The sequence below is a fragment of the Macrobrachium nipponense genome, chromosome 21 (genome assembly GCF_015104395.2).
Source record: "Macrobrachium nipponense isolate FS-2020 chromosome 21, ASM1510439v2, whole genome shotgun sequence".
Lineage (NCBI taxonomy): Eukaryota > Metazoa > Arthropoda > Malacostraca > Decapoda > Palaemonidae > Macrobrachium > Macrobrachium nipponense.
Genome location: NC_087212.1, coordinates 16,141,892 through 16,157,398, shown reverse-complemented (window position 1 = coordinate 16,157,398; position 15,507 = coordinate 16,141,892). Strand labels below are relative to the sequence as shown.

Here is a 15,507-nt window from a genome sequence, read left to right as displayed (position 1 = left end):
TAAGGCTTCTCAGAAAAAAGGAAAGAGCATTCTTCGACATGGGCCGAGTGGGGTCCTTTACAGAGCACCAAAGCACATCTTGATTAGCCTTAAGTTGTTCCTTCCTCTTAAGGAAATACTTCATAATTCTCATAGGGCCAAAGAGTTCTTCTTTCAGGCTCTTCCCTACTAGAAAAGATAAACTACGAACTTCAAAGCTCCTGGGCCAAGGCCCGTGATGGGTTTCATTCTTTGCAAGGAAATTTGGAAGAACGAACACACCATAGAATCTTCCTTAAACCCTACATTGCCCTCGATAGCTTGGAGCTCACTCACTCTCTTAGCTGTAGCTAGGGCCAAAAGGAAGATAGCCTTCTTCGTCAGATCCTTGAAAGAGGCTAAGCCAGGAGGTTCGAATCTAGACGATCCAAGGAATATGTAGAACTACGTCTAGATTCCAGTTCGGTACTACATGAGGACGCTTAATGGTTTCAAATGATCTAATAAGATCATGCAGGTCCTTATCATCGGATATATTTAAGCCTCTATGCCGAAATACCGCCGCCAACATACTGCGGTATCCCTTAATAGTTGACACAACCAGATGACATTCTTCTTTGAGGAAAATAAGGAAATCTGCAATTTGGGTCACAGAGGTACTGGAAGAGGAAATGTTCTTCCTCTTGCACCAACGTCTGAAGACATCCCACTTTGACTGGTATACACGCAACGGTGGAAGGTCTCCTCGCTCTTGCGATTGCTTTAGCAGCTGTTGCTGAAAAGCCTTTCGCTCTGACCAAACTTTGGACAGTCTGAAGCCAGTCAGACTGAGAGCGAGGAGATTTTTGTGGGTACCTGTCGAAGTGGGGTTGTCTGAGTAGATCGCTCCTTAGCGGGAGCGATCTTGGAAGGTCCACCAACCATTCCAGTACCTCTGTGAACCATTCTTGGGCTGGCCAAAAGGGAGTGATTAAGGTCATTCTCGTTGAATCGGACTCTACGAACTTCTTGATGGTTAGCCCCAGGATCTTGAAAGGGGGTGGGAAATGCGTAGACGTCGAGTCCGTTCCAGTCTAGAAGAAGAGCATCTATTGCTAATGCCTCTGGATCCGATATCGGAGAGCAGTAAGGATCCCAGCCTCTTGTTCTTTTGACGTGGCAAAGAGGTCTATGTGTGGCCTGCCCCATAACTTCCACAGGCTCTGGCATACATCCAGATGAAGGGTCCACTCTGTGGGAAGGACCTGATCTTTCCTGCTGAGGAGATCTGCTCTTACATTCCTTTCTCCCTGCACGAACCTGGTGAGAAGCTTGATTCCTCTTTCTTCTGCCCACAGAAGAAGGTCTCTTGCTGTCTCGTACAGGGAGAAGGAATGCGTCCCCCCTGTTTCCTGATATATGCCAGAGCTGTAGTGTTGTCCGCGTTGACCTGCACTACCGATCTTCTGACTTTGGGCTCGAAAGCCTTCAGAGCCAACCACACAGCCATCAACTCCTTTCTGTTGATGTGCCAGGCTACCTGGTCCCCCACCCAGGTACCTGACACTTGCATAAGTCGCTGGTTCCCAGAGTTGCCCCCCCACCCCATCCCGTGTCCGACGTGTCGGAGAACAACACCAGGTTGGGGGTCTGGGATTGAAGAGACAGTCCCTTCGCAAAGAGGTTGGGATCTGTCCACCATAAGAGATGTTTCTTGACGTCCTGGGATAACGACAGGGAGAACGTCCAAATCCTGAGAACGACGACTCCAATTCGATGAAGAAAGAATCGGAGCGGTCTCAGGTGCAACCTCTCCTAGGGAAACGAATTGCTCCAGCGAGGAGAGCGTCCCCAGCAGACTCATCCACTCCCTCACTGTGCATACTTCTTTCCCTAAGAAGGTTGTTACTCTCTCGAATCCTCGGGCTATCCTTTCCTGAGAGGGAAAAGCCCGAAAACTCAGAGAGTTCATCTGTATCCCGAGATACACACACTCTTGCTAGGGAATTAGTGACGACTTCTTGAAATTGACGAGAAGTCCCAACGCCTTCGTCAATTCTAAAGTTACTTGTAAGTCCTTCAAACAACGATCTTCTGAATTGGCCCTTATTAGCCAATCGTCGAGGTACATGGATATCCTCACCCCTTTCAAATGAAGCCATTGAGCCACATTCCTCAAAATCCCCGTGAACACTTGAGGGCGTCGAGAGGCCGAAACACAGAGCCCTGAACTGAAAAATTTTCCCCCCCATCATGAATCTGAGAAACTTCCTCGAGGAAGGATGGATCGGTACGTGGAAGTAAGCGTCCTGTAAATCCAAGGAAACCATCCAGTCCCCTGGACGAAGTGCTGCCAGCACTGATGAAGGCGTTTCCATCGTGAACTTCTTCTTTTCTACGAAGAAGTTCAGGGCGCTTACGTCCAACACCGGTCTCCATCCCCCTGAGGACTTCGGAACTAGGAAAAGGCGGTTGTAGAAGCCCGATGAATGATGGTCTGTCACTAGTTCGATAGCCCCCTTCTCCAGCATCTGATCTACTGCTAGATGGAGAGCTTGATTCATGATGGGGTCTCTGTACCTGGCCGTCAGTTCCCTTGGGATGGTCGTCAAGGGAGGTCTTTCGACGAAAGGGATGAGGTAACCTCTCCTCAAAATAGAAAGGGTCCAAGGATCCGCCCCTTTTTGGGCCCAGACTTCTGCAAACTCTAAGAGTCTGGCGCCCACCGTTGTTTGAAGGACTTGCAAGTTATTTGGGGCTTTAACAGACTTGGCGAAAGTCTTACCCCTTCTTGAAGGTCTACGACCTCTAAACGTAGAGGTTCTTGATTGAAGACGCCCCTCGAAAGGGTTTCTCAAACACTTGCCTTTTCCTTCTTAGCCTTGGTAGGGAAGGAAGGGCGAGGTTTTCTTGCCGACTGTGCCAAAAGGTCCTGGGTGGCTTTAGCCGAAAGTGATCTCGAAATGTCCTGCACTCGATGTTTAGGGAACAACTGAGCAGACAGAGGAGCAAACAGCAAAGAAGACCTCTGGGCATGGGAGACAGACTTCGTTAAGAAGGAACAATAAACAGACCTCTTCTTCACGATCCCGGCCCCATACAGGGAGGCGATTTCCATTCATCGCTCCGTCTCTTACCGACTTGTCCATACAAGACAAAACACACATGAGATCTTCTGGCGAAAATGACTCTGGCACTTCAATTTTCTTGGCTAGGACCCCCAACGACCAATCAAGGAAGTTAAATACTTCTAGCACTCTAAACATGCCTTTTAGCATGTGATCCAATTCATTCATTGCCCAAGTCGTCTTAGCAGAGTTAAGGGCAGTTCTCCTTGTCGAATCTACCAGCGCCGAAAAATCCGAATCAGCCGAAGACGGTAGACTCAATCCTAAGGACTCTCCTGTTTCGTACCAGAAACCAGCGCGTCCTGATAACTTCGAAGGAGGAAAAGCGAACATCGTTTTCCCCGCTTCTTCTTTGGAAGCCATCCAGGAACCAAAACTCCTCAGTGCCTTCTTCATTGAAAGAGTTGGCTTCATCCTCACACAAGAAGAACTCTTCGCTGTCTTCACCGTTGAAAAAAGTGAGTGAGGAGAAGGAGGAGCCGTAGGAGTAAGGGAATCCCCAAAAACTTGCAAAAGTATCTCTGTAAGCTTCTTGTAAGAAGACACAGCAGCAGAAGTGTTCGGTTCCTCATTCGAACCTTCTAGTCTTGTCGAGGCGAGCGCGGAAGATCCTTAGGTGACGAAGGGATCCTAGTAGGAGTTGAGCGAGAGGTTGGAGAACGCCCTCTCTTAGAAGAGTTCACATCCACTGGCGAACGATGAGAAGATCTGGGTTGTCTACGATGAGACTCCCTCTTCGAGGTAGACGGAATCTCAGCCGAAGGAGAGGTAGGGCTCCTACTCCGAGAATCCTCGGAAACATCCACAGGGCGCTTACGAGGAGGCGAGCGCCTACTAGACTCTTTGCGCCTATCCTGAGGCGAGCGGCTGCCAGGAGAAGAGCGCCTATCGAGAGCAGAGCGCTTGCGCGGCTCTCCATACCTGTCCAGTTGCGTACGATCAACGGAAGTTCGACTGGAAGGCGAAATGCGCCTACTAGGAGAAGGCTGCTTGTGAGACTCTTGACGTCTAACAAGAGGGTAACATTCAGGAGAAGGGCGCTTCAAAGCTAACGAGCGCCTACCTGGAGAAGGGCGCTTCCGAGATTCCTGGTGCCTACCAAGAGACAAACGGTCAGGAGTAGTGCGCCTAGAAGCGGGAGAGCGCCTACACGGAGAAGGGCGCTTGAAAGACTCTTGTTGTCTGCCCCGAGGAGAATAATCAGGAGTATGACGCCTTAAAAGAGACGAGCGCCTACTAGGAGATCGATGTGCAGTAGGCTCTTGGCGCCTACCTTGCGGGGAGCGGCTAACAGTAGGCCGTCTATCATGTACACGACTCCTACCAGACTTTTGATGCCTGTCAGGAGAGAAGTCACGATCCGACACTCGAGGAGAGTGACATCTGGAAGAAGAACGCCTACTTGTATAAGGGCGCCTTCTAGGATCTTGAGGCTGCTGAGGAGAAGTCTCACGCGAGGGAGTTGAAGAAATAGCGTGATGAGCAGGTGCAGTGCGCTTACCGGAAGCGGGAATCCAATCTGGAGAAAAAACTTCTTTCTCCATAGAGCGTCCTACCGATGTTTGGCGCCTTGAAGTCGAAAGAGAGCCAGGCGAGCGAGGGCGCTCACGCGAGCCCCTACCTTCATACGAAACCTCCCCATATGAAGGAGAACGCCTAAAAAGAGGAGAACGATCCTCTGAAGAGCGGCGCCTAGATCTCTTGATCGGAAGAGATACGTCCTTCTTCCTACGTGATCTAACTGCTAGAGAGTCTGCTAGCGCCGTGATCTGAGCTTGAAGTCCCGCGAGTGCTCTCGTAGGAGAATCTTGTTGTTCTTCCTCGGAAGCAGGCGCCGAGCACGGAGCGCGAGAAGAAGAACGATCACAGGATTTCTTGGGTTTCTTCGCCTCCACCGACGATTCTTCCGGGAAAACCTCCGGACTAGAAGACAAAGGACTGCAGGGAGCCTTCCAAGCCCTCTTCAACCGGCGCGACGCATCCGGGGAGTTCCAACCTCTCTTCGGAGAGGGAGAAGACGAAGAGGAGAAGCATTGGCGTAGGAGCTCCTTCTTGTAGCGATCCGAGGCAGCCTGGGAGCGTACTTCAGGATCTGCCGAGGGGACGCCTGACCGGTGGGGGTTCTCCCTAGCCCTCTTGCGGCTTTCGACTTTCCTACTCCACTGGAACTGGGAGTCTGGAAGAGGTCTAGGCCTAGAGGCACTAAGGAGCCGGTCAGACGCACCCTCCACAACACTGGGGACACTGCACTGATCACTAACACTCTCCTTACCTTCCAACTGACGAATCTTCTGATCCATAGAAAGAATCGTGGCTCTTAGAGCTGCCGCCTCCGAAGGCGAATCTTCGGCTTCGGTGCGGGGAGCAGGGGCTGCAACTTGGGAAGAAGGTTCTAATTCTACGTTAGTATTAGGATCCACATCCAACTCACTCATTCTAGATCTACTAGAACTTCTAGAGGAAGCCTTACGCACTCTATCACGTTCCAACTTCCTAACATAAGAAGAGAGAGCCTTATATTCTTCTTCATTCAATCCCTTACATTCACTACATGGGTTAGCAAAAGAACATTCATTCCCCCTGCATTTCATGCAAACCGTGTGAGGGTCTACCGAAGCTTTCGGCAACCTCACCTTACATCCTTCATTCACGCAAACCCTAAACAAAACCGAAGTTTTAACTACTGAATCTAGGTCAGACATCGTTAAAGAAAATCCAAATCAAAATCAAACCGGTCCACAATCAGCGTATGCCAAGCCAAACAAAGCGATACGTCACCAAAAGAAGTCCAAATTAACTCCAGGCAAGCGAGAATCGAAAAACTATCGAGAGGAACCGACAACAGTTGTTATCGTTCCCGCGACAGAGAAAAATCTGACAAGCAAACGGGAGTGGTTCGTACATCCGCCACCCAGCGGCGGGTAAGGTAGACCACCTGACCTACCTGTCGCGTGTGCCGCGAGATTTGAAATTCTGTCGGGAACGTCGGAGACTATAGCTAAGTATATATCTGTCAGGGAAGTTCATGTACAAAAATGCTGTTTGAGATTAGAGGGATTCTGCAATGAAGCTCTAGTGCTCCTTTAAATACCTATCATATATCTACATTCAAACCTTTTTAACTTAAAAAACAGTCTCAAAACACATTACCTTAAGACGCTGGACTGATCTTTCCCTTCTTTTTGTCGCGCAACAACAAACTCTGTGACTGTTAACCATACCCGATTCTGCCAACCAAGCACAGCTGGGAACGCTAAAAACAAAACAAGATGTGAAACAGGTATGAACACATATGTACTGAGTTATCTTGGCTTCATGGATATTCATTTATGGAAGCTCTTCTACTACAAAATACTTTACGCGACAGAAGATGACATGAGTGCGACAGTCAAATAATTTCTTGAGAGAGAGAGAGAGAGAGAGAGAGAGAGAGAGAGAGAGAGAGAGAGAGAGAGAGTGTGTGTGTGTGTGTGTGTGTGTGTTGTGTGTGTGTGTGTGTGTTTATGTGTGTGTGTTCAACTGCAGTCCAAATTTAAACATAAATTTTTTTCCCTAATAAAATAGAACAAATTACAGAACACAACATGATGAAAGATTTTATGTTTGTTTCCCATGATGGGATTAAACATGGAATGACTTCTCTACGTAATTCTTTCATTAGCAAAATATTCAAGCGTTTCCATCTGGTCTGTGTCTTCATCTGTTCCCTTTTCCTGTAATTTTCTGATCATCCCAACTGACCTGCCACTTTATATCTCTACTTTGCTGTTTAACTGCTCCTCACCACTTAACACCATGTATAATAACCATTTTGACGTAAGTCAATTTTTCTGCCACTTGACACCACATATCTCAGCAACCTCACTCATTATGTGATCATCGCATTTAATGTGCAACAATGACACGATAAATGTACAAGGCAGATGCCAACTTGTGTTGTTGGAATTTTGGTCAAGTGAATTTGCAGTAAATAGTAGGATGCTATAGGGAAATGTTATGTCACCTTTGCTGACTGAACTTTTCATACATCTTAAAATGGGCAGAGATAAAAGGGGATTTAGATTACAAGCTTGAAGGACTTATAATGTGGAGAAAATGCTGTTTTAATCAGCAAAGCTTACTAGAATTTCTAAGATCCACACTTAATCTGGAGAGATGGGACTTAAGACAAATCAAGGCAAAATATGAGTAATGAAAGTCTTTTAATTATTAAGTAACAATGATATCCAATACAGATTCTACTGAGCTGGGGGTTGATGAAAGAATAAAAAAAATGTTGAATAATTTGGAAACCAAATACTAGACTGAAATGGCATATGAAATTAAGATAATATGATTATCCAAGCACAAAGACTTAAGCAAATTATGGCAAGATGGAGTGAGATATACAGTATGGGAAATTAAGTTCCATATGTAGATGTTACAGTAAGAATACGTACTTAGGGATTACGCGTAATCCCTGAATATTTAAGTGAATACGCGTAATCTCACCAAGGAATTCTCGTCAAGGGGTCAGGTGGATCTAATTGACATGCAAAGCATGCCCAGTGGATCCAACAAGAAATGGATCATGGTGTACCAGGATCACCTGACGAAGTTTTGCATCCTTCGAGCCTTGATGTCTAAAAGAGCTGCAGAGGTCACTTTTCATCTACTGGACATTTTTCTTCTCTTTGGTGCCCCCGTTATTCTCCAAAGTGATAACGGATCCGAGTTCACTTCACAAGTCATTACAGAGCTGAAGGAAGTTAGGCCAAAACTAACACTGGTGCATGGTAAGCCTCACCATCCCCAAAGTCAGGGGTCGGGTGAGCGCGCAAATGGTTATTACGCGTATTCACGTGTTCTTACTGTAACAAAGACAAGATATGGAGGGTATATTATGCCGGATAACACAAAGTATTTCGGACCTCTTTTTCTTATTACTAAACTACTAGGAAAGAAGACCACTCAACACACTAATTGAGAACAGATCCTTAGCACATACTGATCCCACTAAAAAACCAGAACATATATGAATGATGTCCAAGGTTGACATGAAGGTACGCATCCTACCTTGCCAATGACATATATGCTCTAATGCCTCACATTCACAATCAGAAATAGTATTCATCATCTGTACTACAACCAAACCAGTCCAAATGTAGAATGAAGTTGTGAATAGAGACATGCAATCAAAGGGGAAAGCTTCAGCAATCATGAAGAAGAGATAAAGAAAGTCCATAAGTAGCAGAGATGCCTTCCTACAATCCTAGGTTTGGAAAAAGATAAACTTAACTGTCAGTGAGCAGTTTGGTACCCAAACCACTTAACTGATACTTTTGACTACCTTGTTAACAAGATCCAGCAACCAACCAGTTTGCACCAAGGTATATTTATATAAAGGATGGAGCTTTGTATTCTCGCAAAAACAAAAATAATTTACTGTATATAAAACAATTGATAACATTCAGCAAAATTACAAACAATCAGAAGATATGTGATAAATGTCGAATATTTTTGTGAACACTATGGAAGACTATTAAAAACAATCATCCTTACTTTCTTCTGACCAGTTTCTTTGAGAGAAAGGAGCATAATTAGCCATCATAAGGAGCCTCATTGTATCAGTACCATACTCCTCCAAAACATTCTGAAAGAAAACAAAAGAAAATTCAAACTGTGAAAAATATCTTAAAAAATTAATTTTTTAATGCAAATTCAAACATTAACTGTTTACAAATACCTAATACAGCAGTCAGATACTATTTGCATTAAGAGTTAAAAGTAATTTCCTGTGTTTTCCAAACTTGCTTCAAGAAGTTTGGGTTGGGAGGTGGGCATGCTTTACTTTGTATTAAAAACTACTTTTACTTCAAAAAATCCAACCATACCCCATCAGTTTAGATAAAATAGCTATTTTCACAGGATGCCCTTCCAGATGTAAGGTAGATGGAATCATGACACTGAGGTAAGCAACCTTCGTAATAATAAAGGGCAAGTGGGTCTGAAGGGACACTGCAAAGAGTCTGCAGTATTCCTTACAGATAGTCCCTTCAGCCCCGTGTGTAATGCTTTCTAATGTCTCTCTCATCAATTCAACTTGCTCTGTGCCTACACTGCAGTTCAACTTCTGTAACCTTACCTTCCTACAATTTTTTACTTTCATTTACGAATAAATTCTTCAGGCAAGACATATGAAAGTTGAGAGTGAGATGCTTTTAAATAGTTTAAACTAATAATTTTTTCTAAAAATTGCCTCTTTCACAAGGGTATGTAAAAGGGTTTGCTTTTAGGCAACAGACATTAAGTCAAGTCAACTTTCTATACATCATTCACATAAATTTTCCAAATGCTAAATTGTGAATGAAGCATAGCAATATTTATTTTACTTAAGTAAATTTCAAAACGGTACACCAAAAGAAACATTAAATTTAATTTCTCCACTTACATCTGTCACTTTCTCTTAATGGGCTAACACAAGGAATTAAGCAGATTCCTGAATCTTTGACTAATCCAAATACACTAATGAAATGAATCAAAGCCTAATAATCAAAAGGAGATACTCCTCTGTATAAAATATGGACACTTCAACGACTTCAAATACAGTGCTCAACATACCTGCGGGTCTATACCATTCTTTTTGCTTTTGCTCATTTTTTCATAACTGATTTCCAAAGAAGCGCCTGTACTAAGTTCCACTGGTGGATCAACTATTTGAGGAAGACAACACGTTTTGTTACAATATATCACACAACAGGAGGACTCTTAAAAGCAACCTCGATAATGTTTAACTTCAGAACTGTTTTTAGTTTGTATGTACAGTGCTGTAAACAAATACAGTTAAGTAAAGGAATATACTTGCTTTAATAATTCAAAGAAAAAAATATACACAAAAACATAAGAATAAAAAAATCTTCATCATATTTACCAGAAAAATCTACTTCCTCCTTTCTCAGATAGCGACCAGTATCTTTCACCTTGTAGGTTTGACCCATCACCATGCCTTGAACTACTAATCGCCTGAAAGGTTCCTGATGGCTGACAAGGCCTTCACTTGCCAAAAAATGCTGGATAAAACGAGCATAATACATGTGTAAGTCAGCTGAAGAAGAAAGAGAAAAGAATGCATTAACTGAGAGAGAGATCTGAAAACTATTTTATTAAATGTAAAAAGATTCATTTATATAAAAAAATAAGTACTGTACAAAAGAACTCAATCCTAAACAATCTGCCCTATTTCCTAAACTTACTGCCATTTATCATATTCCACACAAGCCTAGTGAGATAAACACTGAACTGCTTTTAAACTCAAAATCCTAAGCTTGCATCACTTCATTCTACCCATGCCATAACTTTGGGGACTGATATCGTTCTATTCTACTTAAAAACGTGCTCTTCTGTTAAATATTAACAAATAATCTCATGATTGGTAGCTATGCATTATGGCTTCAGTACTTCCCTCTCTAAACTTATTCCTAGCTATCGTTGATGTCATAATATCCATTCCTTCCCACACTTTATAATCCTTCAGGATTTTCCTCTGTATTTAACAAGTGTCACATCTATAATAACTGCCTTCTACTCTTCATACTTTTGTCAATGATTCAACTCTTTCTGCCTTCACCTTCCAATCATACTTTTATGTGACACACGCAAACCATTCTACTTTGTCTACTGTTTATTCTCTATTGTTTACACAATGTGTTTTTCATTATGGTCTTGTTACTGTCAAAGCCTGGAATTCTCTAAGAGCTTTTATCCTCATTCACTGAAAAGATGAGACTTAATTCACTTCTACCCATATTCTTCCTTTTTTCATACAGAATAACACACATATATACCTAACCCTCAATATGAAGAGAAAAACAACTGTACAAGATTTAGAAAGCAGTAAAAAAATTCAATGATGATATATAGTTCACAACACACTAATACTCTACATTAGTTTTATTATCATCTACTTGAAAATGTCCTCATTCCATCTAATTTCTAAGGCTACCTAACATTAACAAAAGCTTAATTACAGCTAAGATCTGTATAGGAACATTCTGATGTACAGACTGAGATGGACAAGGCTGTTCAAAACACCCAGTCCCACAATGTATCCAAATTACTGTAATGCTTTATGATGACAATACTAAAAAAAATGATGTAAGTAAATAACAGAAACCATTTTATTTTCAGGAAAAGTCACTTAACCATTGACAATTATATTGTTTTTAATAACCTTATCACTGAGACATGTAATAAATTTGATAAGAACTTGATACTGCTAAATTTAATACAAGAATGTGTCTAAAGTTTTATTAACACTCAACTGGTCCTTCACAAATAATTTCGGGCACTGGCATGAGCAACACCTGGCACATGGATTTTAATCATCTACTGTACATGATTAATTTCAGGTACAAAAGTGTGAACTGCGTATGTACTAAAGTTAGAAGTATTACCATCTTTTAACAACAAAGCAATATTTACATACTTCAAGACAACAGAAAACCTTTTCTAATGACTGTGGCATATATACTGTTAAACTGAATGCAAATACAATAAATGCTTGATCTAAACATCAAGATTGTAAGTGTTCTAATAACTAACCATGTTCTTTGCCACCGACATATAAGTCGACTGGCATGTCAGAAGCTTGCTTATCATAATCGAATAGTCTGTCTTCATTTTTGGCATCTAAGAAACGAAGAAAGTACCAAGACGAATCTGCAAATGTGTCCATTGTGTCAGTCTCCCTTTCAGCAGACCCACCACATCTGTTGACAAAAAAATACTGGTTAACTCTATCTCAGTTGCTGTATAATACTTACACAACAGTTAAATCAACCCAATCAATCTAATCTCTGCCCTTAAATGGCAGGCCAAAAGGATTCATTCTTACAAAAGGATACAAAATTGGGGTCACAAAAAGTGGATAAACCTGAGAAGATTAATGGGAAGAGAGCAATGGGAACAAATGAAAGAACAAAAACAAAAGCAGCTAAGGACCAAAAGAATGGTGCATGGAAACTTTGGTTCTGCCTGCACTTTACTGTTCCAAGTACTTGTTACTTATGATGCTCTAAAATTTACATTGTAATTAAAACAAGATTTTTGTATTTTTAAGGGGACATAATGTTAATTAGCTATGCATGTCAGAATACTGCGTGCACCTATAAAAATAAAATTTCTTGATTTATACAGTCATTAAAGTGCAGTGCTTCTTTGCCTAAATTATCCTGAATTATCTAACTAGCTAAGGGTGTTCTTTATGTTTTATATTTATCTTTTTATTTCCTATTTGCTGCAGAGAATCTTTGGTTCTGCCTACACTTTACTGTTCAATGCACTTTTTATTTATGATACTGTAACATGAACATTGTAATTAAAATAAAGAGATTTGTATTTTTAAGTGGACATAGTGTTAATTAGCTATAAAAGTCATTAAAGTGCGGTGCTTCTTTGCCTAAATTTTCCTGAATTATCTAACTAGCTAAGGGTGTTCTTTATGTTTTATATTTATCTTTTTATTTCCTATTTGCTACTTTACTTATATATATTGGTGCTTTACCACATTTCACTTCTATTGGTTTTGCCCTTCTCTTTTCACACATGGGATTCTAATCCATGAAAGTTTACTTAACAAATTAATGGCTTTAATACTTGCTCCAAATAAATTTGAGCATAACGCGAATAATAATTAATGAAAATAATGAAACAAAAATGAGACAATATTCTTTTCAGATTTTCTAAACACATCAACAGCACCTTAAATTTTAATCAGTATTTTTCACTATCAATCTTTATTAGTCATTACTGTCACTGTACTATTATCATGATCAAAGCTTAATGAGAACAATGGGTCACATCTCTAAACTCCTGTAAAGTTCCTAGAAACATCTGCTCTTAAATGACAGGCAGAAATTGGAATAATGTATGGAAAGTTAAAAAAATTATACAGCTACGTGGAAAGAGATCAACGAGTATATAGGTATATGTACTGTTTATACTATACTCACAATTACTAGTGGGTAGCATAAATTAATCATTATTTGTTTAAAATTTCTGAATAATCTGTCTCAAACTGACTGAAAACATGAACATTAGTAATATAATATACTAACCATGATTAAAACATGCACAGAGTTAACACATAAGTCTCTGCATCCCAACCAAAAACAGTCACTAGAACACAATATGCTGAGCTTCTACTAGAAACACCCTTTTTACACTACTGCTACCTCAATACATAAACAGAATATACTACCAGCTAGATTTCATAATTAACTTACTTTGGACAATGACACGACCTCCAGTCTGCGTTATCCTTCAGGGGTGATGAACCTTTGTCAAAGAACTTAGTTATCTTTGGGAGTTTCACAGGAAGATCCTCAAATGGAACAGGAACAGTTCCACATGAAGGACAGTGAATCATAGGAATAGGAGTACCCCAGTAACGCTGTCTTGATACCAACCAGTCATGCAGTTTGGCACTTGTCTGGTACCCACCAGCATTACATTTAAATAATTCTTGTACAACTTTTTCCCTTGCTTCCAAACCCGACAGGCCATCCAAGATTCCTGAGTTTTTCAAAGAATCATCTTCAATTATGCTTGTTACATCAAAGCCACAAGTTCTTGCTAAACTGTGGTCAGTATCATTGAGTGAAGGGATGCCTATATAGAATTCCAATACAGAAGAAAATGGCAGCTCATCACACACTATCACTGGTATCAGTTTCTTCGTAATGGGACATCTAGCTTTGATATTAAGAATTTGGTACCTATCCACCTTCTGCCCTAAATATATATCTTTGTTAAATCTATGGTCTGACCTGACTCCTATAAAACTGATCCCATGTATATATTCTGGATGGCTCATCCACAAACGAAGTTTGTCATTTAGTAATTCATTATTATCATGACACAAACACATCTCCACTCGGTAACCACTACACTCGCCAATCCAGTTTTTCTGAATCTTGGGGATATCTTGCCAATATTCCAAAACAGGATCAGACAGTCCATCCCAAAGTGACTTGGAAAACCTGGGATAAAAATGTGAATATTAATGAGTCTGGAATACAAAGAACACTAAACCTGCTACCAAAATAAAAACTAAGGACAGTCAATTTCTCATTAAAAGTGAATGAATACAGTAGCAATGCTAAAGTACAAGAACATATAGTGTACTGGACACATTATTTGTTGCACTCTCTATACAGAATATCTAGTAGTATATACGTCAGGCTGACAAAGGGTATATACAACCTCTGTTGCAGAAAAGAAAACTTTACCTAGTTGTTTTAATGAACCACTGTTTCAGATATTTCTTCTCCACGAGGGCTCCAGATCTCCAAGATCGACCATTTTCATCTACTTGCTCATGGGCTAAAACTGTCTGGTCTACTGGGTCCCAGTTCACCAATGCCTTGAAAAGAGATGGAAGGCATATAGTACACTTATGCAGTAAAATCAAAATGATAGTACAAGTACATAGTATAGTTTTTATGTCACACACCTGATTTCTAGTAAGGAATGAGACTAGTTTCAGTGATTTGCAACTGAAAACCTACCAGGTACTTAGCTACAATTGGTGAAAGAGAAGTGGAAGTGGAAAAGCACTGTGTGAGTTTCATTAGATGAAAGATCTCAGAGTGAACAAGTAAGATATTAAGTGATATTTTGGTTTTCACACTAACATCTATCCTTTGAATAATCAACATTAGTAATATTTTGCCTGGTTTCTTTTAGTTTTCAATTTCCTTTCAACTGTTCTTACAGAATTATATCAGTCTTAATAACTCTATGAGGGGTTAAATTAATACTGGTTTTATATTATTATAAAAATTAAATCAGAGGGGTTTCATAAACAATCTTCTTTTCTCACAGAATTCTCTTAAATTAATAATTCTCTTGCACTTTAAAAATTAATTTATTTATGTCCTTTTACTGTACTCAAATCTGAAGTCTGAATAATCAAGATACAATTACGTAGTCTAACTTTCCATTAAAGTTGCAAATTATAGCACTCTCATGGTTTCCATATCAAGTTCACCTATTTTGAACCTATCTTCCACATGTAATATACTGGTTTATTTATCAATTATGAATCACACACTACATGAAACCTTACACTAATAATCTGGCGTAACATAAGAAACACCATGAACTCTTCCCTGTAGAAGGATCTCACTTACAGAAGGCTTTCCCCAAAGAACTGAGTACAGTATTAAATGTTCTTTGCAGCATCCTTGATAGCTCCCAGTCACACTGTTCTCTGCCAATTACTTTCAATCTATTCATTTTGGTCTTTTCCTTCATCATTGCTGGCCTATTTTTTCTATCTTCCCCTTGCTCCTGTTTTCACCTTTTATTTAAATATGAAAAAGAAATATTTGGAATCCATATGGAAATTGCAATGTTTGTTCTGCAACTCTTGCTGTAAGGA

The 15,507-nt window shown here is 40.7% G+C and overlaps 1 protein-coding gene across 3 annotated transcripts in view; it reads right to left on the bottom strand.

Annotated features, from left to right (window-relative positions):
- The window catches only part of LOC135197810 (probable leucine--tRNA ligase, mitochondrial), a 65,553-nt gene that overhangs the window by 27,786 nt on the left and 22,260 nt on the right, over positions 1-15,507 (bottom strand). For all 3 annotated transcript variants that reach the window (XM_064224939.1, XM_064224937.1, XM_064224938.1), the window contains exons 5-11: positions 14,354-14,487; positions 13,349-14,104; positions 11,667-11,833; positions 9,997-10,170; positions 9,687-9,778; positions 8,628-8,718; positions 6,237-6,339 (exon numbers count right to left, since the gene is read on the bottom strand). In XM_064224939.1, the coding sequence (XP_064081009.1) occupies positions 6,237-6,339; positions 8,628-8,718; positions 9,687-9,778; positions 9,997-10,170; positions 11,667-11,833; positions 13,349-14,104; positions 14,354-14,487 (1,517 nt within the window). The remainder of the gene's footprint in view (positions 1-6,236; positions 6,340-8,627; positions 8,719-9,686; positions 9,779-9,996; positions 10,171-11,666; positions 11,834-13,348; positions 14,105-14,353; positions 14,488-15,507) is intronic.